This window comes from Carcharodon carcharias, chromosome 1 (genome assembly GCF_017639515.1).
Source record: "Carcharodon carcharias isolate sCarCar2 chromosome 1, sCarCar2.pri, whole genome shotgun sequence".
Lineage (NCBI taxonomy): Eukaryota > Metazoa > Chordata > Chondrichthyes > Lamniformes > Lamnidae > Carcharodon > Carcharodon carcharias.
The window spans coordinates 240753138-240778085 of record NC_054467.1 but is presented as its reverse complement, the minus strand read 5'-3'; the positions used below and the strand labels follow the sequence as shown (position 1 = coordinate 240778085).

At 44.5% G+C, this 24948-nt stretch overlaps 1 protein-coding gene across 8 annotated transcripts in view; it reads right to left on the bottom strand.

Annotated features, from left to right (window-relative positions):
- Nucleotides 1-24948, bottom strand: part of ctnna2 (catenin (cadherin-associated protein), alpha 2) — a 1471852-nt gene that overhangs the window by 779318 nt on the left and 667586 nt on the right. Inside the window, exon 8 of one of the 8 annotated variants that reach the window (XM_041198108.1) lies at nt 623-636. The exons of 6 other annotated variants lie outside the window; for them this stretch is intronic. In XM_041198108.1, coding sequence (XP_041054042.1) covers nt 623-636 — 14 coding nt within the window. Of the gene's footprint in view, nt 1-622; nt 637-6816; nt 6829-24948 lie in introns of all 8 variants that reach the window. One more of the 8 variants, XM_041198115.1, reaches the window with a different exon arrangement.

The following is a 24948-nucleotide window of genomic DNA, read 5'->3' as shown; positions in this document are numbered from 1 at the left end:
GATTGTGTGAGTGGGCAAAAGTCTGGCAGATGGAGCTTAATATGGGAAAATTGTAAAGTTGTTCACTTCGGCAGGAGAAACAAAAAACAGAGTATTCCTTAAATGGAAATCGGCTGCAGAATTCCGAGGTGCAGGGGGATCTAAGTGTTCAAGCGTATGAGTCACAAAATGTTAGTATGCAGGTACAGCAAGTAATTAAGAAGGCTAATGGAATGCGATCTGTTATTACGAGAGAAATTGAACATAAAAGTAAGGATGTTATGCTTCAGTTATACAGGGCATTGGTAAGACCACATCTCGAATATTGTGTGCAGTTTTGGTCTCCTTATTTAAGGAAGCATGTAAATGCATTGGAGGCAGTTCAGAGGATATTTACTAGATTGATGGAATGAGTGGGTTGTCTTATGAGGAAAGGTTAGACAGACTGGGCTTGGAGTTTAGAAGAGTGAGGGGTGACTCGATTGAAGTATGTAAGATCCTGAATTATCTTAACAAGGTGGACGTCTTTAGAATGTTTCCTCTGGTGGATTAGTCCAGAACTAGGGACCCTGTTTTAAAATTAGGGGTTGCCCTTTTAGGACAGGGATGTGGAAAAATTCTTTCTCTCAGAGGGTTGCTCGACTTTGCAACTCTCTGCTTCTGAAGGTGGTGGAAGTGGGGTCCTTGAATATTTTTAAGACAAAGGTAGATAGATTCTAGTTAGGCAAAGGAATCAAAAGTTATCAGGGGTAGATGGATATGTGGAATTCAAATCACAAACAAATCAGCCATTATTTTATTGAATAGTGGAGTTCGAGGGGCCAATGGCCTACATCTGCTCCTATTTTGCATATTCGTATGTTCGTATGTACCTGCCTCACTCTCAGTCACATCCTCCTGTCCCTCACTGCTGACCAAAACAGGCGACCTTATATTCTAAGAAGTGTGACTGTCTTCTGGAGCGAAGTGTCCAGGTATTTCTCGTCCTCCCTTATGTTGCGCAGTGTCTGCAGTTCACCTTCCAGATCAATAATCCTGATCCAGAATTCCTCTAGATGCTTACATTTAGATTCCTCTAGATGCTCCCAGATCAATAATTCTGATCCAGAATTCCTCTAGATGCCTACATCCCAGAGTACTTAAAGAAGTGGCCCTAGAAATAGTGGATGCATTGGTGTTCATCTCCCAAAATTCTATAGACTCTGGAACAGTTCCTACAGATTGGAGGGTAGTTAATGGAACCCCACTATTTAAAAAGGGAGGTAGCGAGAAAACGGAATTATAGACCAGTCAGCCTGACATCAGTAGTAGAGAAAATTCTAGAGTCCATTATAAAAGATTTAATAGCTGAGCACTTAGAAAACAGTGGCAGAATCATACAGAGTCAGCATGGATTTATGAAAGGGAAATCATGCTTGACAAATGTACTAGAATTTTTCGAGGATGTAACTAGTAGAGTTGATGAGGGGGAGCCAGTGTGTGTGGTTTATTTGGACTTTCAGAAGGCTTATGACAAAGTCCCGCATAAGAGATTAGCGTGTAAAATTAAAGCGCATGGGATTGAGGGTATTGAGATGGATAGAAAACTGGTTGGCAGACAGGAAACAAAGAGTAGGAATAAACGGGTCTTTTTCCGAAGGGCAGGCAGTGACTAGTGGGATACCACAAGGATTGGTGCTGGGACCCCAGCTATTCACAATATATATTAATGATTTAGATGAGGGAAGTAAATGTAATATCTTCAAATTTGCAGATGACACAAAGCTGGGTGAGAGGGTGAGCTGTGAGGAGGATGCAGAGCTGCTTCAGTGCGATTTGGACAAGCCGAGTGAGTGGGCAAATGCATAGCAGATGCAGTAAAATGTGGATAAATCAGAGGTTATCCACTTTGGTAGCAAAAAACATGAAGGCAGATTATTATCTGAATGGCTATAAATTGAGAGAGGGGAATGTGTAACGAGACTTGGGTGTCTTCGTACACCAGTCACTGAAGGTAAGCATGCAGGTGCAGCAGGCAGTATAAAAGGCAAATGGTATGTTGGCCTTCATAGCGAGAGGAATTGAGTACAGAAGCAGGGATGTCTTGCTGCAATTATACAGGGCCTTGGTGAGACCACACCGGGAATAGTGTGTGCAGTTTTGGTCTCCTTATCTGAGGAAGGATGTACTTGCTCTAGAGGGAGTGCAGTGAAGGCTTACCAGATTGATTCCTGGGATGGCGGGACTGATATATGAGGAGAGATTGAGTCAGCTAGCATTATATTCGCTGGGGTTCAGAAGAATCAGGGGGTATCTCCTAGAAACCTATAAAATTCTAACAGGACTAGACAGGGTAGATGCAGGAAGGATGTTCCCGATGGTAGGGGAGTCACAGTCTGAGGATACGGGGTAGTCCATTTAGGAATGAGATGAGGAGAAATTTCTTCACCCAGACAGTGGTCAGCCTGTGGAATTCGCTGCCACAGAAAGTAGTTGAGGCCAAAACATTATATGTTTTCAAGAAGGAGTTAGATATAGTCCTTGGGGTGAAAGGGATCAAAGGATATGGGGAGAAAGCAGGAGCAGGCTATTGAGCTGGATGATCAGCCATGATCATAATGAATGGTGGAGCAGGCTCGAAGGGCTGAATGGCCTACTCCTGCTCCTATTTTCTATGTTTCTATCTTTCTATTTTCTGCTGTCATATTTATCCTGGATTGCCTTGGCGTCCAAAAGCTCACATTCCACAGCTGCAACATAACACCTGTCCTGCCATTGTTACTTACATATGTTATTTAGTTAATTTAATTTAATTACTTTCTTAATTAACTTAGAGTAATTCCTATTATCCTACGATTCACTGTACTCATCAAATGCTAGTACCACTGACAGCTAAAGTTACATGTTTCTTAGCTACACAGGTATGTGTTTTCGGTGTTTAAAGTTAAAGTAAAATAATTAAAGTCAATTTTTAGTTCTATTTTGTTTATAGATCTACCTTAACTCCTGTGTCCTAAGCTGGCTATTAACACACTGTCCCTTACACTAAGCACTTACTGGCCAATAAACTTAGTATCAACTAACAAAAGTGCAGTGACCATACTATTTTAAACACTAGGGGCAGAATAAACCATGACCACTTACCAGATACTCACCGAAGAGCTAGCTTCTTCTGCAGCCAATCAAATTGCCTCCTTGCTGTGATGTTACTATTTGCTTTGTTGTGCAGTTTACAATCTCCCGACTGCCTCTCCACTCATTCAGTCTTCAGACTCCCGACAGCCTCTCCACTCGTGCAGTTTCCAGACCCCCGAATGCCTCTCCACTCGTGCGGTTTTCAGACCCCCAACTGTCTCTTCACTTGTTCAGTTTTCAGACTCCCGACTGCCTCTCCTCTTGCACTGTATTCACTCGGCTCAGCAACAAGTTGAGTTGTCTTCATCTCAGAATTATCTGCGGAACTCTTATATAGGTTTAAAAACTTCACCCGGGCATTCAGTTCTGCTCAGAATGTTTCTTGCCTGGTCACTGACTGCTGTTTAGACTCTTTCAGTTCATTCATTAGATCCTCCATGTGTTTCTTAGACTTCTTCTTCACCATTTTCAAAGTCTGGATTTCCTCTTCCACGCTATGTATTTCATCCATAATATTGTTCAGGTTGGATCGGAGTTCAACTATTTAATCAGTTTGGTTATTAATTCTGCTTTCAGGTATTCTCACAATGTTGGGACATTTGATGCTTTAATTTGAAGTTTTAATTGAAGGTCTATCTTTGTTGAATTTGTGTGTACAAGTTCATAACTTAAGTGTTTTAAGTCCTCTTTCAACTGGCTTACTTCCTGTGAGTGACACCCCAGTGTTCTCAGCAGTTTTTGTTTTTCCTTAACAAACTCATCTTTTGCACCTGAAAGTTGATTCATGACAGTGATCAGTTTTCCTTGGCAGAGTATAATTACTTTGTGCTATCCTTCCAGCTCACATTCTGTAAATGCACTCCTGCCAACTGTTTTTGAGACACCTTACACTCTTGTGAGAACTTCTATCTTTGCTTGCCATTTTATGTCCTTGATTTTTGCCTCTTTGTAATCTCTTTGAAAATGTAATGTTTTTCCAAAGTTTCTTCCAAATGTGAAACTGTTTTCTTCAGCACTGCAGTCTCTTTCTTGTACCTCTCGGCTTCCTCCTGGAATATAGAACATTCCTGAGTCTTCTCTGCCAACTGGTTCTTCAGTCCTTTCAAAGTGGCATTAAATTCATTTTGTTTCACTTCATAATGTTGCAGAGGGATAAACACTGACCTGAAGGATCCTTATATTATGTGAAGGTTTTTCAAAGGGTTTTCCTTTCTGTTTCAAAACTCAATTACTTCGTCTTGAGTTTTCCTGTAATTTACCAGAGCCTCATTGAGTTTGTTCCGCTGTTTTGCCATTCTGCTGCTCAAGGTACTCTTTATTCCGTCATGTTGCTGAAGGGTAATGCACTGTTTTTGAATTTGATCCTGAAAGACAATTAACTGTTCTTTCAACTGTTTATTTTCTAGTTCAGCTCTTGTCTTCTCTCTCTGCATTTCAGTGTATTGCTTTGTCACTACTGATAGCTTTAATAAAGCTTTTCCTAAAGTAGTCTTTTTTAACTCCCATGTTTTTCCAGGCGTATATACTGGCTCCTCAAATAGTCTTTTAAGGCAGCAACTTCTTTGAATATCTTTTCTGCCTGCTGTTGCGCCTGGCTGTACAGCTGGTCAAGTTTTCCTAACTCTCAATTTGATTTTCCAGCCACAGAATTGAGGGACGCTTTTTGGTGCCTTTGTGGCTTCTCTGATATTTGTTTGTTCAGGATTTGAAAAGTTTGGTTCATTGAAGACTTTAGTTTGTTGTGTATTTTCAAAGGTATATACTTAGCTTGAAACATGCACTTCAAATCTTCCAGTTCAGCTTTGACACGAACATCTTCTGATTTTATTTCTGCTTTTTCTTGTTCTGCCTGGATGTTTTCTTCATTCTGGAAATATGTCGGGGTCTTCAAAATGGTATTCCTTTGGGACTTCTGGAAAGCTCCCTCCCTCTCTGGTGCCCTATTACAGTTTGTTCGGTTACTGTCTTATTACCCTTTTGTTGCTTTGCTGGGGGTTTTCTGTGCCTCTTTTTAAGCTCTACACTCTCCTCAACTTGAAGACTAAAATATTCATCAATAGTTCCTCAGGCTGGTTGCAGATTAATTAATGCCTTGAATTAAGATAGTGCAATTTGTAAGATTACCAAACCAATATAAAAATGCAGTAATCTGATTTTTACTGAGACCTGATGTACTCCAGTAATATGAAAATTTGCTTCTCAAAGATGCCCCATTTCCCATTGGGTTTGGCCCTTGGATAAGTCCAAACTGATCTAGTAATTTGGATTTTTGATCCATAGTCATTTAATATTTTGATGTAATTACGGTTTTAAATGTCATTGCTTTTTTAGAATGGCTGCAGAGTAACTGCTTTTCTCTCTGCTTTTTTTCAGTTGTAGCTTTAAATGTCATTGTCCTTTTAAGAATGGCTATACAGTAACCCTCTTTCAAACTTTTAACTCTACAGAAATGCTTCAAAATATGAGGTTTGGGCCATATAAGACCTTTTTGAAATCAGAGAATTGTGCTGGAAGGCAATTTCTTGCTCTGCCTTCAGTACTTTTTAAAAGTTTCTCTAGAGTTTTCCTGGGTTTCAAGGTATTGTGGCCGTTGATTCCGAGACAAAGGGATATCCCGCGCTTACCGGTTTTGGCGGGCTCTGCAAAATTGTGATGGCCTGCTTCTTGAAGAAAAGAATTTAGCAATGGCTGCCTGGATTGGCTGTGCGCTGAGTTCTTTTGTCCTGCGGTTTGCTATGATGAGTAAAGATGTTTGAATTTAAAGTTATACTTACCATTTTCTAAGCTGGACACTTGCAACATTCCTCAGGGATTTAAATAATTATTTTTTTAAATTTGGAAGCCACATGTCGAGGTTCAGGCTGGGGAATCAGGTTTTGGTAATGGTCTTTCCTTCAATGACACCTCTGACACTGAATTAGCGAAAGGGTTCTCAGGACCAGCTGCAGCCTAGAACTTTATAAGATTTGGCTCACCTTTGCAGTCTCTATGGACTCTGCATTGTGAAGCTAGACATCCAAGAAAGATTCAATGGAATTTTCTGCTTTAGTAAAAATCTCTGCCTTCAGCTTCCAGGTCTTTTCTCTGGAGTGGTTTTGTAGTGAATTTTCTCTATCTCTTCAGCTTCTGTTGGGAACTTTTCTCAGGTCAGAAATTTTGTTGAAGCTTTTTCTTAGTCTTCTAGCATCTTGGCTTGTTTCAGTATTTTAGCAAGATTGAGAGTTCTTGAAACCCAGCTGCCACTATGTTGGAAGGGTGTTGGTTACAGAACGGTGTGTCTTAGAAAAGTCTTCATAGTCTTCAATAGGTTAGCTGTAAGTCTTTATTAACAACTAGAATAATTTACAAATGTACAGTAAAGGGTACAGGCTAGGAGCTGTCTCCATGGTTAGGTCTTTACCCATCTCTGCTTAACACCACACTGAACCTTGGGTCTGGGTCATGTGCCTTCTTACATTAATGTGTGGGCGGTATTGTACTCAGTCCCACATTAACTCTGTATGTGCCAGACCTTACATTACAATTCCTACTTCCAACATGTGTTAATTAACAGTTTTCAACATAAATTAAACATTGTACTATCCAGCCTATACCCTATTGCAATGCTTCAGTGTGCCTCAGTTCTCCCCACTCCATGTCAGTTAAGTCATCATGTACAGTATTCTATACAGTAATTGTAACCATCCAATCACTACATCCTGATTCATGTCAACTGTTTTCAACCTTGGTACTTTCCTTTACTCTGGTTGATTACTCAAAAAAAAACGATTAAGAAATACTTTATATGGAATTTAAACAATGTTCAAAGAGGGTTAAGTAAATAATATTCTCATGCATTTTATCAATCTTCATACAGAGATGAATCATGCTCAATTAGTGTAGAAAACAAGTGGGACGATCTATGGCTTAAAATTGAGGTCAACTTTAGAGAACCATAATGTCAGACATTAATGTTTCATAAAAGTGTTTAAATTGTTCCCTGCAGCTGCCTTACAGATAGAATAACAAAAACATAAATACAGCTTTCTGCTTACTTGTTTGCAATGTAGCCATGCCATTGGTGAAATAAACTTTAATTTGTAACTAGCTCCAGTGGCTAGGGGTTCTGATGTCCCTCCTCCCCTACAGCTTCTCTAACATATAAAGGTAAATGCTGGGAATTTCCTTTGGGGCCCTCCTACCCAAATAGTTAAACCCTATTGTTATACATTTCATTTGGAGTTGAACTAACATTTTTCACAGCTTTGGTATTTTTAGTGAGGCCTAGTAAAGGTTCACTGCTGTGCTTCTTCCATCTGTCTGTTTCTAAATCACTATGCCTGTAACAGTGACAAATAGCAGCTATAATGTTTCAACTGTAGCACATCAATTCAATTCAGTATAGAGTTAAATTAATAGGAATAAAATGTCAAGTTCACATTTCAGATTTGTTGCCACACTTTCATGGATTTTTAACTTGAAGACAATGTAAGATCATCAGTCAAACATTCAAAACAGGTTCAAAGATGGAGCTACTATTATATCATTTACTCAACAATAACTGAAATGCACAATTTTGGAATTAATTGGTTGGCAACTGAATAATCTACTGTCATATCATTAGCTGAACAAGGATTCAGGTCTCACTACTAACTAGCTTCAGACCAGCTTATTAACTTTTAACCTGTGAAATCACCAGGAACTCCATACGGTTGGCATGACCAATGCTGTGACAAGTGTTTTTGATGGATGAACAAGGAGGAAAAATACTTGAAGATGGCTCAAGGCAAGACTCGTAAACTACAGATCTATGGGCAGGATCAGAAGTGATGTAGAATCAGAATCTAATAAGTAAATTTAAAAAAACAGTAAATGTATATCAAAATGGGTGAGGGGGGAGGGCAAGATAGAGGGGTAGTCCTGGATATAGACTTTTAGAAAACTCACATTGTTTATCACACCGGATTTCAAAGATCCAGATAAAAAACATGTCCAGCTGAAATCTAATCAGCCATTTTAATTCAATCTCCTCCCCTTTCCTAGCAACAGCTTCATAAAAAAAACACTTGTGTTAACTGTGTTTGGAAACAAATGTTGCTTTCTGCTTTATAAAAAAATAAGCATATCCAGATTTTCAAAGGTGCAGCAAATTAAGGGTACATGAGATGTTCTTCTTTCTCCCCGCCAAGTGAACTGTGAGGAGGATAGTGATGGGTTTCAAGGGGGCATAGAGAAGCTGGTAGAATTAGCAGACACATGGCAGATAAAATTTAATGCCGAGAAGTTTGAAGTGATAAACTTTGGAGGAAGACAAAGGGAGGCATTATAAAATAAAGGATGCAATTGTGAGACCCCCTAAGAAAATACCCCACTGCATGTTTTACACTTTTCTTTTTAGATGACTTTCTTTATCCAACATTCTGTGTTTAATATGTAATTGGGTGTAAATATACCTTCTGTTAGCTTTTCCCCTTAGAAGTTAATTCACAAACCCCATAGAGACAATGAACCAATCTTCAACCAAACGTCCCCCTTGAGACAATTGAGCAGATATGCCATCTTGCCACTCCCTATACAACTTCAAACACGTGTCTCCTGTTCTTTCTTTTGTTTTAAGCAAATATGACACATCATCACCTCTCTCCCTCCAGGCAGGTGCAATTCTAAAGAGGGGTGCAGGAACAAACTGGGAGTATATGTGTGTGTACAAATTGTCGAAGGTGGCAGGGCAGGTTAAAGAAGTAGAAAAAAGCTCAAGAATGGTGTTGGAAGAAGCCTGAGACACCATTTACTCAGCTGATTTTCAAATCCTTTAGTGACTTCACACCCTCCATATATCAAGTAATTTGCTCCAGCCCTATGACCCTCCGATATAACTGCAATCCTCCAATTCAGCACTCTTGAGCAAGCTTCATTTTCACTGCTTAATCAATGGTCAAAATCAGTGGCCATGCCTTCAGCTGCCTAGGCTTGACACGCTGGAATTCCCTCCCTAAATCTCTTCACCTTTGAGTTTTTCCTTAAAATCTAGCTCTTTGACCAAGCTTTTGGTCACCTCTCCTGACATCTCTTTATGTGACTTTGTGTCAAATTTAGAATCATAAAAACCCTGTCAGTCATTTTGGGACATTTTGCTACAACATACGAACAAGGAACAGGAGTAGGTCATTGGGCCCATTGAGCCTGCTCTGCCATTTAATAAGGTCATGACTGATCTGATAGTAACCTCAAATTTGCATCCTGCCTAACCCGATAACCTATCACCCTCTTGCTTACCAAGAATCTATCCACCTCTGCCTTAAAAATATTCAAAGACTCTGCTTCCACCGCTTTTTCAGGAAGAGAGTTCCAAAGACTCAAGACCGTCTGAGAGCAAAAAATTCTTCTCAGCCCTGTAGTAAGTGGACGACCTCTTATTTTTAAACAGTGACCCCTAGTTCTAAATTCTCCCACAAGACATACTACTGCATGTTAAACGTACTACATGAATGCAAGTTATGGTTGTTGAATGGAGCATGGTTGCAATAAAGAAGAGTGTGTAAATAACAAATTTAAAATGAAAAACCAGATTAGTACAAATGGCTGAAAAACATGACCATACAGTCTTATTCTCTGAATTACCCAGAACATACAAAGAAACATGGAGTAGTGCACCATATTGCCTTATAAGGACAAAGGATACTTTGCATGTAACACTTTCAAGTGTCAAGGACTACAAGCTTCAACAACTCTTGGATGCCTTGTACCTCCTGATCCTCTTCTGCTTCACCTTCCTCTGATCGCATTCCTCCTTCCAATCTCACCCTTTGTTTGTGTTTTCACCATCACCTCTAACCTACCCCTCTCTGACCTCAAACAATCAGTTCTCAGCAAAGGTCTCAGCTTCAACGCCTTACCTCCCACTGCAATAAATTTCAAGCTTGACATGATGATGAGCTCCTCTTCCATCAGCATTGCCTCGGTGCCCACTTCTCTGGCTAGGCATCTTTCTGCCACACACGGGGCAGAATTTTCTGCTTGTCAGGCGGGTGGTGTAGGAGTGGGCGTGGACCGGATCACCGCCATTTTACACCAGCGGGCCAATTAAGGTCCGCCAAGTGTGGATTGCGGCTCCCGGGGTCAGCGGGAGAGGGTGGGCGTCGGCGGGACTGCAATGACTGCTGGGTCCAATGGCAACCCAGTGGCCTGTTTTAAAAAGCTGCTGCAGCCTTTCAAAGGCTGCGAATCATGGCCATTGGAAGATCTCCCCAGAGTACCGCAGGCCAGGCAGGGGGTTAGGGCAAGGGGGGGCACTGTGCCCCTCGTTTTTGGCTGCTTTGCTGCCCTCCTCAAGGAGGTGGCAGCATGATGGGAGGTGCTCGTATCCTTGGATGGGAGGAGGAGGAGGAGGAGGAGGAGGAGGAGGAGGGCCCCCCCTCCCCCCCCCCCCCCCCCCCCCCCCCCCCCCACCACATGACTAAATGTGCCCGGGAGGAAGTGGCATGTGCCCTTGGCTGGGCGGGCCGGTAGATATTGCCCATGCCGAGGTCACCCTGAGAGGGTGGTGAAGAGATGGGTTCTGCACCTGCAGCATGTAGTACACTGAGACCCACATTACTGTGTTGGGGGAAACCTGGAGGAGCTGCACCTAGGCGCAGTGCTGGAACTCCAGGACATGTCAAAGTCAGGGTGATGATATGCTGGGAGGGGAGATTCAAGGTGGCGTGGCACCAATCGATCTTCTGTCCTCTGTGCTCCACGTGCTCGTACCTCCTTGCTATGGACGGTTATACCATGTGCTGCCTAATGCGATGTAGCATTTGGCCAAGGGAGTGGGAGGTGGAGGGACAAGCCGAGCATCTTTGTGTGAGTGTTTGGCAGCAATGGGGTGAGGAGGGACTAGAGCCCTGCAATGTCCCACTCTGGCTGGGGCGGGCCGTCCACAAAGAGAGTCCAGGTACAAGTAGCACTAATCAATGCTCTTCTCTCCTTTTCAGGAGAAAAATGCACATAATGCAGCCGAGCAGGTGAGGACTGGCAGAGGGCTGGCCCAGTAGACGATTCTCAGCTGCTTCCAGCAGGAGGTGCTAGATTTAGAGAGGTGCCATGCGCCCAGGTCCACCGGTGTCAGTGAGGCTGGAGTTCCACAGGCGGTTATGTTTGCCCAGCACTGAGGTCATCATTGTTTTTCCAACAGCCATGGCTGTGCTGTATGTTCAGTGATTGAAGTTTGCAACATGGCTTGACCATTGCTTATGGAAGGATGAGTGCATAATGATCCGGGGGGCAGGGATGCACTTTGTCATTGTCTCCACGTTAACTGATCCAATGTCCTTGTTCTTCTTTTCAGCATCAGCGGAGCAGGGCCGGGAGGAAGAGCAGCAGAGGTCCCCTCTCACACCTGAGGGCCCTGAAGTCACGGACTCACCAGCATCCCACCATCTCTGCCAGGCAGGCACCAGTGCAGATATTAGCACCCCGGTGGGAATTAGAACATCAGCTAGTGTTGCGGGGCACAGCCTTGAGGGCACTTCACAGTCCCTGGAGGAGCTGGCAGAGACAGAGAGTGCCCATGGCGCCAGCAATTGGAGGACTACAGGGGACCAGGCACATGCTTGGTCAGTGGCTAATGATGTGGCTCTGGAGTAGTCCGCGATGCAGAATATGCAGGAAATGCGGCAGGGTGTGCGGGAGCATCTGCGATACATGAGGCTATGCTTGGCTTGGTGTCCATGGTGGGGGAGCCTATGCTGATGCAATGAGCCTCATGGCTGAGCGCCATGCGTCCTCCATGGAGAGAATGGTGACTCTCGTGGGGAGGTTCCTCCAGGAGACCAATGACAGCTTCCTGGGAAGCTCTCAGACCAGCTATCCCTCACATTGGAATTGACATCAGCTGCTCAGTGCCAGTGTGGGAGATGGTCTGGGCATCTTTCCCAGCTTGGTGCCCATCCTTCTACGGTGAGCAGGGAGGTCCGAAGTGACCTTATGTCAGTGCAGCAGCTGCCTGTTGTCTCTGTGGGCTTCTCTCAGGGCACTCTGGATGAGGGCAGCATCTCCTCCACCCCTCTGCCAGTGACCATTGCATCCAGTGGGGCTACGATGACTGGGGAGATGCCAGTTGTGGAACTGGCAGCTCCCTTCCAGGTGGGGCCAGCACAGACTCCACGGGCAGAGGACAGCCGCCAAGGTCATCAAGGCAAACAAGACAGCAGAGTGAGCAGGCTGTCTCAGATGTCACTTCCTGCGAGGGGGCAGCACCAAAACGTAGTACCCAAAAACATAAACATAAGACACCTTAGGCAAACCATGGGTTTATCACTGTTGCTTTTGTGTTGGCCCGCAATGAGGTCTTTATGAGTTGGTGTGATTTTTAACACCTTTCTCATTTTGTTTTCTTCAGTTCCTTTAGTTGTAATATTAAATTCAGACATGTCACCATGGCTAAAAACAAAAAAACTGCGGATGCTGGAAATCCAAAACAAAAACAGAATTACCTGGAAAAACTCAGCAGGTCTGGCAGCATCGGCGGAGAAGAAAAGAGTTGACGTTTCGAGTCCTCATGACCCTTCCCATAAGCCCTATCTCTTGACCATCTCTGGTGACAACTAGGAGTAAGCAATTATTTACTCTATCACTCAGGGAATGAGATCAATTGCACTCCCCCACCATCCTAGCAGAAATTAGCCAGCTGACCCACAGATGAGGGACTGAGCTACAGGCCTTCTTTGTTCACATGATCAGTCCAATAACACATGATGCATTTACTTGGTCATGAGGACTCGAAACGTCAACTCTTTTCTTCTCCGCCGATGCTGCCAGACCTGCTGAGTTTTTCCAGGTAATTCTGTTTTTGTTTCACCATGGCTGAGGTTGCCTCTTTTCTGCTGCAGGTGGATGGTTTCCAGTAACGTTATGAGTGATTTGTAGGACATTCAGCTTTATTTGTTAGTTATTAGTTAATGTTCCTATCCAGGCAGATTTGGCACTTAGTGTCAAGTATGAAGCCTGTAGCCCAGGCTTGTCCTGGAGGTCCATAGTGTGTGCTAGCTGAAGGTTCATTGGATTAAAGCCTCCCGGGTATCCCTGCCTCCCTGGAGTATGCCCGGGTCAGCGTCTACCCCCTCAGCATTTCACTGTGCGTCTTCATCCTCGGACTCAATGCTGGACTCATCGTGTGCAGCCACAGGCACTGCATCTACATCTTCATCGTGCACAGTGTTCTCCTTTCCAGCGTAAGGTTGTGGAGAGTGCAGCAAGCAACCACTATCAGTGACACATGAGGCATCATGAGTCACCTTCTGAGGGGATAGCCCTTGTCACCCAGCGGCCATCCACCAAGCCGGGCTGGGCACTGAAGAGCCCCGGCACCTGTGGGTGTCTCAGGATGTAGGTGTCATGGAGCTGCCTGGGTACCTGGCACAGACTTGTAGAATCAGCATCCTGTGATCACACACTATCCGCACGTTAATGGAGTGGAAGCCCTTCCTGTTGACGAAGGCACCAGGCTCACCTGCTGGCGCCTTGATGGCCACATGTGTGCAGTCGATTGCACCCGGGAAGTGGGGGAAGCCAGAAATGGCCGCAAAAGCCTCTGGCTCATTGTGTCTGGCTTGCCTGGTCTCAACGGTAGTGGATGAAGGTCAATGCACACCTGAAGAGAGTGTCTGTAACATGATTGACACAAGTATGGACAACTGATTGGGAGGCACTGCAAAGATCACCCACCAACCCCTGGAAGGAGCCAGAGGTATAAAATTTGAGGGCAACTGTGACCTTTAGAGCCACTGGCATGGGGTGTCCACCCACACAGTTAGCGGAGATCTCAGGCCCGACAGATATAGTTGACTGTCTCCCTTGAGAGATAGAGCCTCCTTTGGTACTGCACCTCCGACATACTGAGGGAGCTGCTTCGTCGCCTGTATACCCTGGCAGCAGGATAGTGGTGTCTTCTATGGCCCCTTCTGCCTTGGATTATCTCTTGACCCTGTGCCTTGTGCCCCCTGTGCATGACCTCCCAAAGGTGGCTCCCCTGGAGGCTGAATGTGTACTCCTGGCCTCCCACGCCCTTCTCGCCCTCCCTTCCTCCTCAGAGGAGGTGCCTCCAGTGGAGAGTTTAGCTCCCATTCGCAGGCTAAGGGAAGGCTTCCTGAAACATGCAGGCTCAAAAAAGATTCCTCACTGCAGAGTGCTGACCTGAAGGCTGTGAGTCCAGTCCAAGCAGCTGGTATGCGTTTTGAAGTATTGCAGATCACACAGGTAAGTATCAGTAACTTAAAAAAAAATCAATATTTGACAGAGCACTCTCGCAACCCCACTCTCATCCCGCCCGTGGATGCGGTTTATACAAATGTGTCCTACCCGGCTGCCCGTTGTGCCCATGCGCCGACCCGAAGATTGCATGGGTGCCGAAAAATTGTCGTCGATTGGCATCTCAAGGGCAGTAAGTGTCCCATTAATTAATGGTGGGTGCGTATCGGATATCATTGTGCGCCTGCCCAATGAAATGTCACGATGGCATGCAGGGATGTCGGGACACTCGCCCAACATCAGCGTGTGTTATTTTATGTGTCGGTGTGCGGGTCCCGCCCCCGCATTCCAACGGGAAAATTCTGCCCCGGACCCTCTCAAGTGTTTTCAGAATTTTCATTCTGCCCCTCCCTAAGGCCTCTTGCCCTCTTTTGATCTTTCCATTGGCATTTTGAGCACAACATCAACCATCTGAATTTCTCTACTGCCCTCACTCATTCTTACGAACCTCTCTCTGAACTTACAGGACTCCTTTCCCTCAGGTCTGATCCCAATTGTTACAAATGCTACCTGACCTGCTGAGTATTCCGAGCATTTTCTGTTTTTAATTGCAGGTAGCACTGGTTAGTTACAGCATCGATGACTAAAAAAATAAATAACACTGTTTATAAGATCAGAAATCATGACTGATGATTTAATAATATAATCAGCAAGGGTTCATACTCTTAACTGTTATCTAATGACCCGTGCTAGAAAAGTGCACGTATGGGCATAGGGTGAGGCCAGACTCAAGTTTGTGCTTTTGTGGTCTACATAGGCAAATAGATTTCTACCATATATTGTACAGGCTAATATCATTTAGGCAACAGAACCACTAAATTTAAAAGAATTATACCCGAGCAAAGATTGAGAGGTACAAACCTGGATCATGGAAAGGTGTAATAAAGGACCCAGCATCTACAACGCTATGGTTCCTGTGTCCTTCATTATATATTCCGATGATCAAACTGCTCTAATGATCTGATTAAATATCATGCTCAATAGTGGTAGAATGCTTTAGTCAAGAATGAGACTTAATAAGCTGAGATAATGCTAGTGTAAATTATGAGTCCTGATGACATTATAAATTTGCTTCAAGGGCTTCAGATTTCCTCATAAAAAATATGTACAGAAAGCTTGTGTGAAAATAGTCCTGTCCAGTCTTAATAATTATATTTTTTTACTTTTACTTTTTTACTATTGTGTTAGTATTATTTCTGCAGATAATAAAGAATAACTAACACGAATAAGCATTAAAATGGATGGGCAAGGATAACTAAAACAAAATTAAAACTTGAACGTGATCGCTGATCATAGTTGACACCTCCCTCTGCATTTCTTCACAACCACCCCCTTCTCTAGCATCCAGTGAACTACATGTTCGGCCCACTCTTGCTGCACCCTTTTAAAAGGCTCTGTGCCCCCTTGCTTTATGTACCCTCATGAACTACATTCTCTTCTTTCTCCGTAGACCTATCTACCAAGATCTAAAACTGGACACTGCTTTTGATTGCTGCATTAAAAAAGTTAGATCAAGGTGAAGTACCAAATCATATTGAGCTGAGGCCAGCAAGTGCCACTTCATTTTCCTTTCTTTAAAATACATGAATAAAACCTGTTCAAACACTTCTGATTTTCAACATCCTTCTTTTCCCTATTAGAATCATATAATAAAACAGAATGCTTGCACACAAACAAGGGAGAGACCTCATCCTGAGTGAGACACAGCCAAAGTAAGCGTGGGTATTGGCAATTTGGTACGCAGCAGGAATTTGGTGCAGAGGGGAAAAGGTGCTCTTTGCATTTTTTCTTTGCTATCCAACTTCTTAAATCTTCAGAGAGTGGTCTTGCCCTGCTGCAGCAGTAAAGGTGACAATGGAAAGTAATGACTGGTAAGTAGTGGGTAAGGTCGGGTCCAACAGTGGACGGTAGTGAGAAGTGACTGAGAAGCATTCTGGGAGAAGTCGACGCAGTCACCGCAACTCAGAAGGGAATCAAGGAAAAGGACCCTTGGAGGAGGAAGAGCATCCAACAGAGGGCGGTAGTGAGAAGTGACCGAGAAGCATTCTGGGAGAAGTCACCGCAACTCAGAAGGGGATCGAGGAGGACCCACTGTCAAAGAATGGAATAGCTCCAAACATTACATTGTTGTAGTGTTTCCATCCCTCCCTCCTCCTTAAACCAAAAAAAGAGAGAGGGAGAGGCAGTACCTTCAGGAGTGTACCAGACTTGCGAGGGACACTCTTCTGAAAGTGGATTGAAAAAAAAGCATCTGATTAGCTGAGTAAATCCTGGTGAGTTTTTTTTTTCAATCTATTAAAGTAATTCATTGCTTAATACTGAGGTATGAGCTTAAAAAAAAGTATAAAGTAGTACTGTACAGGTATAATTAGTCAAGAAACAAGGTTCATAGCTAACATAATTTTGGGCCCCGTATCTCAGGAAGGATGTTCTGGCGCTGGAGAGGGTCCAGAGGAGGTTCACGAGAATGATCCCAGGAATGAAAGGCTTAACATATGAGGAACGTTTGAGGACTCTGGGTCTATACTCGATGGAGTTTAGAAGGATGAAGGGGGATCTGACTGAAACTTACAGAATCCTGAAAGGCCTGGATAGAGTGCACATGGGGAAGATGTTTCCACTAGTAGGAGAGACTAGGACCCGAGGGCACAGCCGCAGAGTAAAGGGAAGACCTTTTAGAATGGAGGTAAGGAGAAGCTTCTTTAGCCAGAGAGTGGTGAATCTATGGAATTCATTGCCACAGAAGGCTGTGGAGGCCAGTCATTGAATGTATTTAAGACCGAGATAGATAGGTTCTTGATTGGTAAGGGGATCAAAGGTTATGGGGAGAAGGTGGGAGAATGGGGTTGATAAACTTATCAGCCATGATTGAATGGTGGAGCAGACTCGATGGGCCGAATGGCCTAATTTCTGCTCCTATGTCTTATGGTCTTATAAATAAGGCCTTGAGCTAGCATGTTTTCTAAGGGAGTAACTAGCTTAATCAAGAGGGATTTCATGGCAGGACAACTCAGACCTGTGATATGCTCCTCCTGCAGGATGTGGGAAATGAGGGATGCTTCCAGTGTCCCTGGTGACAATGCACGCGGAAGGTGTGTCCAAATTCAGCTTCTAGCTAACCGGATTTCGGAGCTAGAGCTGTGGGTGGACTCATTGTGAAGCACCCACGATGCTGAGCAAGTTGTGGATAGCATGTTTAGCGAGGTGGTCACACCGCAGGTGAAGATTACACAAGCAGAAAGAGAATGGGTGACCATCAGGAACAGTAAAAGACTCAGGAAGGTAGTGCAGGCGTCCCCTGTGGTCATCCCCCTCTCTAACTGATATACCGCTTTGGATTCTGTTGGTGGGGGATGGCCTCTCAGAGGCAAGCAGCAACAGCCAAGTCTACGGCACTGTGGTTGGCTCTGCTGCTCAGAGGGGCATATGGAAACCAAGTGGCAGGGCTATAGTGATAGGGGATTCAATAGATAGGGGCATAGACAGACACATCTGTGGCCGCAAACCTGAATCAAGGATGGTATGTTGCCCCCCTGATGCCATGTTCCAGGATGTCATGGAGCGGCTGCAGGACATTCTGGGGAGGGAAGGTAAACAGCCAGTGGTCATGGTACACATTGGTACCAACACCATAGGTAAACTAAGGGATGAGGACCTGCAAGCTCAGTACAGGAAGTTAGGAGATAAATTAAAATGCAGTACATCAAATGTAGTAATCTCAGGATTACTTCCAGTTCCACGTGCTAACGAGAGCAGGAATAAGAGGATAGACCGAATGAACACGTGGCTTGAAAGATGGTGTAGCTGGGAGGGATTCAGATTCTTGAGGTACTGGGACCGGTTCTGGGGAAGGTGGGACTTGTACAAACCAGAGGCTGCATCCAGGCAGAGCTGGGACCAGTGTCCTTGCAGGGGCTTTTGCTAGTTCTGTTGGGGAGTATTTAAACTAGTGTGGCAGGAGGATGGGATACCAGGAGTAGGATCAGATAGGTCAGATTCAGATCAGAAAAATGGAGGTAGAACAGTAGCAAGGGATGTTGTGATAGACATGGAGTTACAGGAGAAGCAAGGTTTACAAAGTGTCCAGCAAGGGAAATTGACGGGGTTAAACTGTTTATACTTCAATGTGGGAAGCACTAAAAAGCGAGATCCTAATTGACCACCAATTCAGTGAGTTCCAAGAGAAACAAGCAGGTAATTCAGGAGTCCCCTGGGGTCCTGCTCGCAAATCGGTATTCCATTTTGGAGGCTGATGAGGGCGTTGGTTCCTCCAGGGAGTGCAGACAGAGCCAAGCTTCTGGCACCACAAGTAGCCTGTCTGAACAGGACGGGAGGAAGAGAGGAAGAGCAATAGAAATCAGGGATTTCATATTCAGGGGAACAGATAGGCGCTATTGTGGCCGTCAACATGATGGTGTGTTGCATCCCTGGTGCCAGGGTCCGGAATTTCACTGAATGGCTGCAAGGCATTCTGAAGCGGGAGGGTGATAAGGCAGAGGCCATGGTACATGTTGGTACCAATGACATAGGTGGAAAGTGGGATGAGGTCTTGCATCAAGAATTCAGGGAATTAGGCAGTAGACTAAAAGGCAAGACCTCTCGGGTTCTAATCTCCAGATTACTCCCATTGCCACGTGCTAGCGAGCTCAGAAATAGGAGAATACCACAGATGAATACGTGGCTTAAGACCTGGTGCAGGAGGGAGGGTTTTAGTATCCTGGATCACTGGGACCATTTCTGGGGATAGTGGGACCTGGACAAGTTGGACGGTCGACACCTGAACCAGAGCGGGACTAACATCCTTGCAGGCAGGTTTGCTAGTGCTGTTGGGAGGAATTTAAACTAATTCGGCAGGGGAAGAGGACACAGAATGTTTGCAGAATAGGGACACATCATAATATAGTAAAACAATCAAGTCAGAGGGAGTACAGCTGCATTAAGTTTCAAGGGAGAAAGGAAAGGCTGGATGGCCTCCACTTTAATGCCAAGAGTATTACAGGTAAAACGGATGGGCTAAGGGTAAGGATTGACATGTGGAATTGTGATATAGTTGCCATCACTGAGAAGTGGTTGAGGGAGGGGCAGGATTGGCAGCTCAACATTCCCAGATATAGAATCTTCAGGCGAGACAGGGAAGGGTGTAAAAGAGGAGGAGGCATTGCATTATTAGTTAAGGAGTCCATTACTGCAGTAAGGAGAGATGATATCTTGGAGGAGGCATTAAATGACACTTTGTGGTTAAAGCTTAGGAATAAGAAAAGGTCAGCCACATTGCAAGGTGTTTATTATAGACCCCCAGATAGTCAGTGAGAAATTGAGAAGCAAATATGTGCACAATTGCGGGGGTGTGTAAAAACAATAACAATCGGGTAAATATATTAGGTGATTTCAACTTTCCTAACATTATTTGGAATAGACATAGTGTTAAGGGCTTGATGGAGTGGATTTCTTGAAATGTGTACAGGAGAACTTTTTAGGTCAATATGTAGAGGGTCCAACAAGGGACGGCTCAGTGCTGGACCTAATTCTGGGGAATGAAGCTGGACAGGTGGCAGAGGTGGTGGTGGGGGAGCATTTTAGTGATAGCAACCGCAACATGGTACAATTTAAGCTTGTTATGGACAAAGAAATAGACAAGTTGCAAAAAAATGTTCTGGATTGGGGGAGAGCGGATTTTAGTAAAATAAGTCAAGATCTGGCCAAGGTAGACTGGGAACCGTTACTTGTGGGGAAATCTATAGACGAGCAGTGGGGGGCATTCAAAAAGGAAATGGGGAGGGTACAGGTTCAACATGATCTCTCTAGGGTGATAGGAAGGAGTAACAAGTCCAGAGAACCATGGATGACCAGAGATATTCAGGATGCGATGAGAAGGAAAAGAGAGGCTTTTAGCAGGTACAAGTGAAGCAAATCAGCGGAGGCATTAGTGGAGTACAAAAAGTGCAGGCTGGAACTTAAGAAAGTAATTAGGAGAGCAAAGAGAGGATATGAGAAAGCTCTGGTTGGTAAAAGTAGGAAATACCCCAAGATATTCTATAAGTATATCAATGGGAAGAGGATAACCAGGGAAAGAGTAGGGCCTATTAGGGACCAAGGGGGCAATCTATGGGTGGAGCCAGAGGATGTGGGTAGAGTGTTGAACGAATACTTCACATCCGTCTTCACCCAAGAGAATGAGGATGAAGATATGGAACTCGGGGAGAGAGACTGTGAGGTTCTTGAGAAAATTGATATTGGGAGTGACAAGGTGTTGGAGGTGTTGGCAGGCTTAAAAGTGGACAAATCTCCAGGTCCAGATGATTTGTGTCCCAGACTGCTGAGGGAGGAAAGGGAGGAGATCACAGGGGCTCTGACCCAAATCTTTAATTCCTCTCTGGCCGCAGGGGAGGTGCCAGAGGACTGGAGAACAGCTAATGTGGTTCCGCTATTTAAGAAGGGTTGTAGAGATAAGCCAGGGAACTACAGACCAGTGTAACTCATATCAGTTGTAGGAAAACTATTGGAGAAATTTCTGAAGGAGGGAATCTATCTCCACTTGCAGAGGTGAGATTTGATCAGGGATAGTCAGCATGACTTTGTCAGAGGGAGGTCATACCTAACAAATTTGATTAAATTTTTTGAGGAGGTGACCAGGTGTGTAGATGAGGGTAGTGCAGTTGATGTAGTTTATATGGATTTCAGCAAAACATTTGACAAGGTCACACATGGGAAACTTATAAAGAAGGCAAATGCATATGGGATACAGGATAATTTGATAAGGTGGATTCAAAATTGGCTTAGTTGTAAGAGACAGAGGATGATCACAGAAGGATGCTTTAATGACTGGAAGCCAGTGTCCAATGGCGTACCACAGGGATCTGTGCTGGGTCCCCTATTATTCGTCATTTATATAAACGACATAGATGACTATGTGGGGGGTAGGATTAGTAAGATGGTGGATGACACAAAGATTGGCTGGGTGGTTAACAATAAGGTTGAGTGTCTTGGGCTACAGGAAGATATAGACGGGATGGTCAAATGGGCAGATAAGTGGCAGATGGAATTTAACCCTGAAAAGTGTGAGGTGATACATTTTGGAAGGAGTAATTTGACAAAGAAGTATTCAATGAATGGCATGACACCAGGAAGTTCTGAGCAACAAAGGGACCTTGGCGTGTGTGTCCATAGATCTCTGAAGGCTGAGTGGCATGTTAGTGGGGTGGTGAGAAAGGCATATGGGACACTTGCCTTTTTCAATCATGGCATAGATTACAAAAGTAGGGAGATCATGTTGGATTTGTATCGAACCTTGGTGAGGCCACAACTGGAGTACTGTGTGCAGTTCTGGACGCCACATTATAGGAAGGATGTGATTGCACTGGAGGGGGTGCAGAGGACATTCACCAGGATGTTGCCTGGGATGAAACATTTAAGTTATGAAGGAGGTTGGATAGATTTGGATTGTTTTCGTTGGAGCAGAGAAGACTGACGGGCGACCTGATCGAGGTGTACAAGATTCTCAGGGACATGGACAGGGTGGATAGGGAGTAGCTGTTCCCCTTAGTTGAAGGGTCTGTCATGAGCGGACACAAGTTCAAGGTGAGGGGCAGGAGGTTTAGCGGGGATGCGAGGAAAAACGTTTTTACACAGAGGGTCGTGACGGTCGGCAATGCGCTGCCTGCGAGGGTGGTGGAGGCAGGTTGCCTCACATCCTTTAAAAAGTATCTGGATGAGCACTTGGCACATCATAACATTCAAGGCTATGGGCCACGTGCTGGTAAATGGGATTAAGTAGGTAGGTCAGGTTTTTCTCACATGTTGGTGCAGACTCGGTGAGCCGAAGGGCCTCTTCTACACTGTGATTCTGTGATACTGTGACTGCTTACAGCGTAGATGGAGGATATTTGACTCGTTGTGTTCACGCCAGCTGTCTACAAGATCAACTCAGCTAGTGCCATTCCCCTGCCCCTTCCCATGCCCCTGTAAACCCTGCCACTTTGGATAATTATCCAATTTCCTTCTGAGAGGTAAAATTAAATCTGCCCCCCCCATCACACTCATGGGCAGTGCATTCTAGATCCAAAAAGCTCACTGATGAAACATTGTTTCCTAAGATCACCTTTGGTCCTTTCTCCATTTACCTCAACTTAGTGTACAAGTAGTCACTTGTAGAACAGAACTCAAGTATTACTGAAAAAAAGAGACACAATGTCGAAGCTTTCTATCTTGAACTCATCAGAATGAATGCAAGAGCATCAAATTTCAAAGGGACTTCAAATGAAAACGGGTGTTGATTGGTTGGCAAGTCAGCTGTGATTGGTTGAGACATTGCTCTGGCAAATGCATGAGGGAGCTATTGTCCCCTGTGCTCACACATGCTTGCTAGAAGCTTCAGGTGAGGTGAGACTTACTGCCCTTCACATCATGGAAGCATTTGACCAAAAGTGCCATCAAGGAACCCGAGCAAAACTGGAGTCAGGGGGAAAAGTCACCACTGGTCATATCTAGCACACAAGAAGGTGGTTGTTGGAGGTCAATCATCTCAGTTCCAGGACATCACTAGAAGTTCCTCAGCATAGTGTCCTAGGCCCAACCATCTTCGGTTGCTTCATGAATGACCCTCCTTCCAAAATAAGGTCAGAAGTGAGGATGTTCGCTGATGATTGCACAATATTCAGCACCATTCATGGCTCCTCAGGTACTGAAACAGTTCAGGTGCAAATGCATTAAGAACTGGACAATATCCAGGCTGAGGCTGACAAGTGGCAAGTAACATTCATACCACACAAGTGCCAGGAAATGACCATTTCCAACAAGAGAGAATCTAACCATCGTGTCTTGACATTCAATGGCATTACCTTCGCTGATTCCCCCACTATCAACATCCTGGGGATTACCATTGACCAGAAACTGAACTGGACTAGCCATATAAATACTGTGGCTCTAAGAGCAGAACAGAGGCTAGGGATCCTGCAGCGAGTAACTCACCTCCTGACTTCCCAAAGCCTGTCCATCACTTACAAGACACACGTCAGAAGTGTGATGGAATACTCTCCACTTGCCTGGATGAGTGCTCTCCAACAACACTCAAAAATCTTCACACCATCCGGGACAAAATAGCCCGCTTGATTGGCACCCAATCCACAAACATTCATTCCCTCCACCACTGACGCATAGCGGCAGCAGTGTGTACAGATGATGCACTGCAGGAGCTCACCAAGGCTCCTCAGACAGCACCTTCCAAACATACGACCACTACCATCTAGAAGGACAAGGGCAGCAGCCACATTGGAACACCGCCATCTGGAAGTTCCCCTGCAAGCCACTCAGCATCCTGACTTGGAAATATATCACCATTCCTTCACTGTCACTGGGTCAAAATCCTGGAACTCCCTGCCTAACAGCACTGTGGTTGTACCTACACTACATGGACTGCAGCCGTTCAAGAAGCCAGCTCACCATCACCTTCTCAAGGGCAACTAGGGAAGGGCAATAAATACTGGCCCAGCAACCCCCACATCCCATGAATGAATAAAAAAAAATATAAAACATATATTCATGCAGGGATCTGTCCTCTACAGGCAAAAGGAATAAGTCCAGACATTGAACATTTTATGAATAAACAAAAGCAAAACAATCTAGCATATTTTAATTATATTTCTAGCAATTTGTGGCATGAATCCACCATTGGATGACCAACCTATGGTAATCACCAATATCGCCATTGTAGTGAAATCCAGACAGATTACCTCTGTGACTTTGTTTAGGGATTCTTAGTGCTGTAGCAGGGAAGGAAACTATAAGGACATAAGAAATAAGAGTAAAAGTGGATCATATGGCCTCTTGAGCCTGCTCCTCCATTCAATGTGATCATGGCTGATCTTCTAGCTCAACTTTCCCAACTGCTCCCCATATTTGTTGATTTCCTGAGAAAACAAAAATTGGTCTACCTCAGCTTAATATATTCAATGATGGAGTATCCAAAAATCTTTTGGGGGTAGAGAATTCCAAAGATCCATAAGCGTTTGAGTGAAGAAATTTCTCCTCATCTCAGTCCTTAATGATCGCCCCTCATTGTGAGACTGTGCCCTCATGTTCCAGATTCCCCAACTAGGGAAAACAACCTCTCAGTGTCAAGTCCCTGTCAAGTCCCATCTGAATATTGTGTGTCTCATGAAATCACCATTTATTCTTCTGAACTCCAGAGGAAACCACAAGAGTTCAAACCTGGAGTTGGGAGAAATGTGAGCACATAGCTGGCAGCTGACGACACTTCGAAGAATTCCAGAGAGGAATGGGGTGGTAATTTTCAAGGACAGAGAAATCAAGGGTACTTTTTTTTATCAAAAGACTTCTGATGACAGCAAGTATGCAAAGGGTCAACATATGAGGAGAGAGAATTATTTATTGTCATACAGGCAGAGACAACAACCATTTTGTGAACAGCCATGAAAGAAGTTAATTGCAATGGCTAGAATTTTACGGAGTTCCAGCGGGTGGCGCCCAACCCGACCTGACCTCGTGTGAAATTGCATGAGAAAAAGTCAGAGGCATGCCCCAATGTCGTCCTGTCGTCGCACCACATTATAGTCAATGGTCGCACGTGGG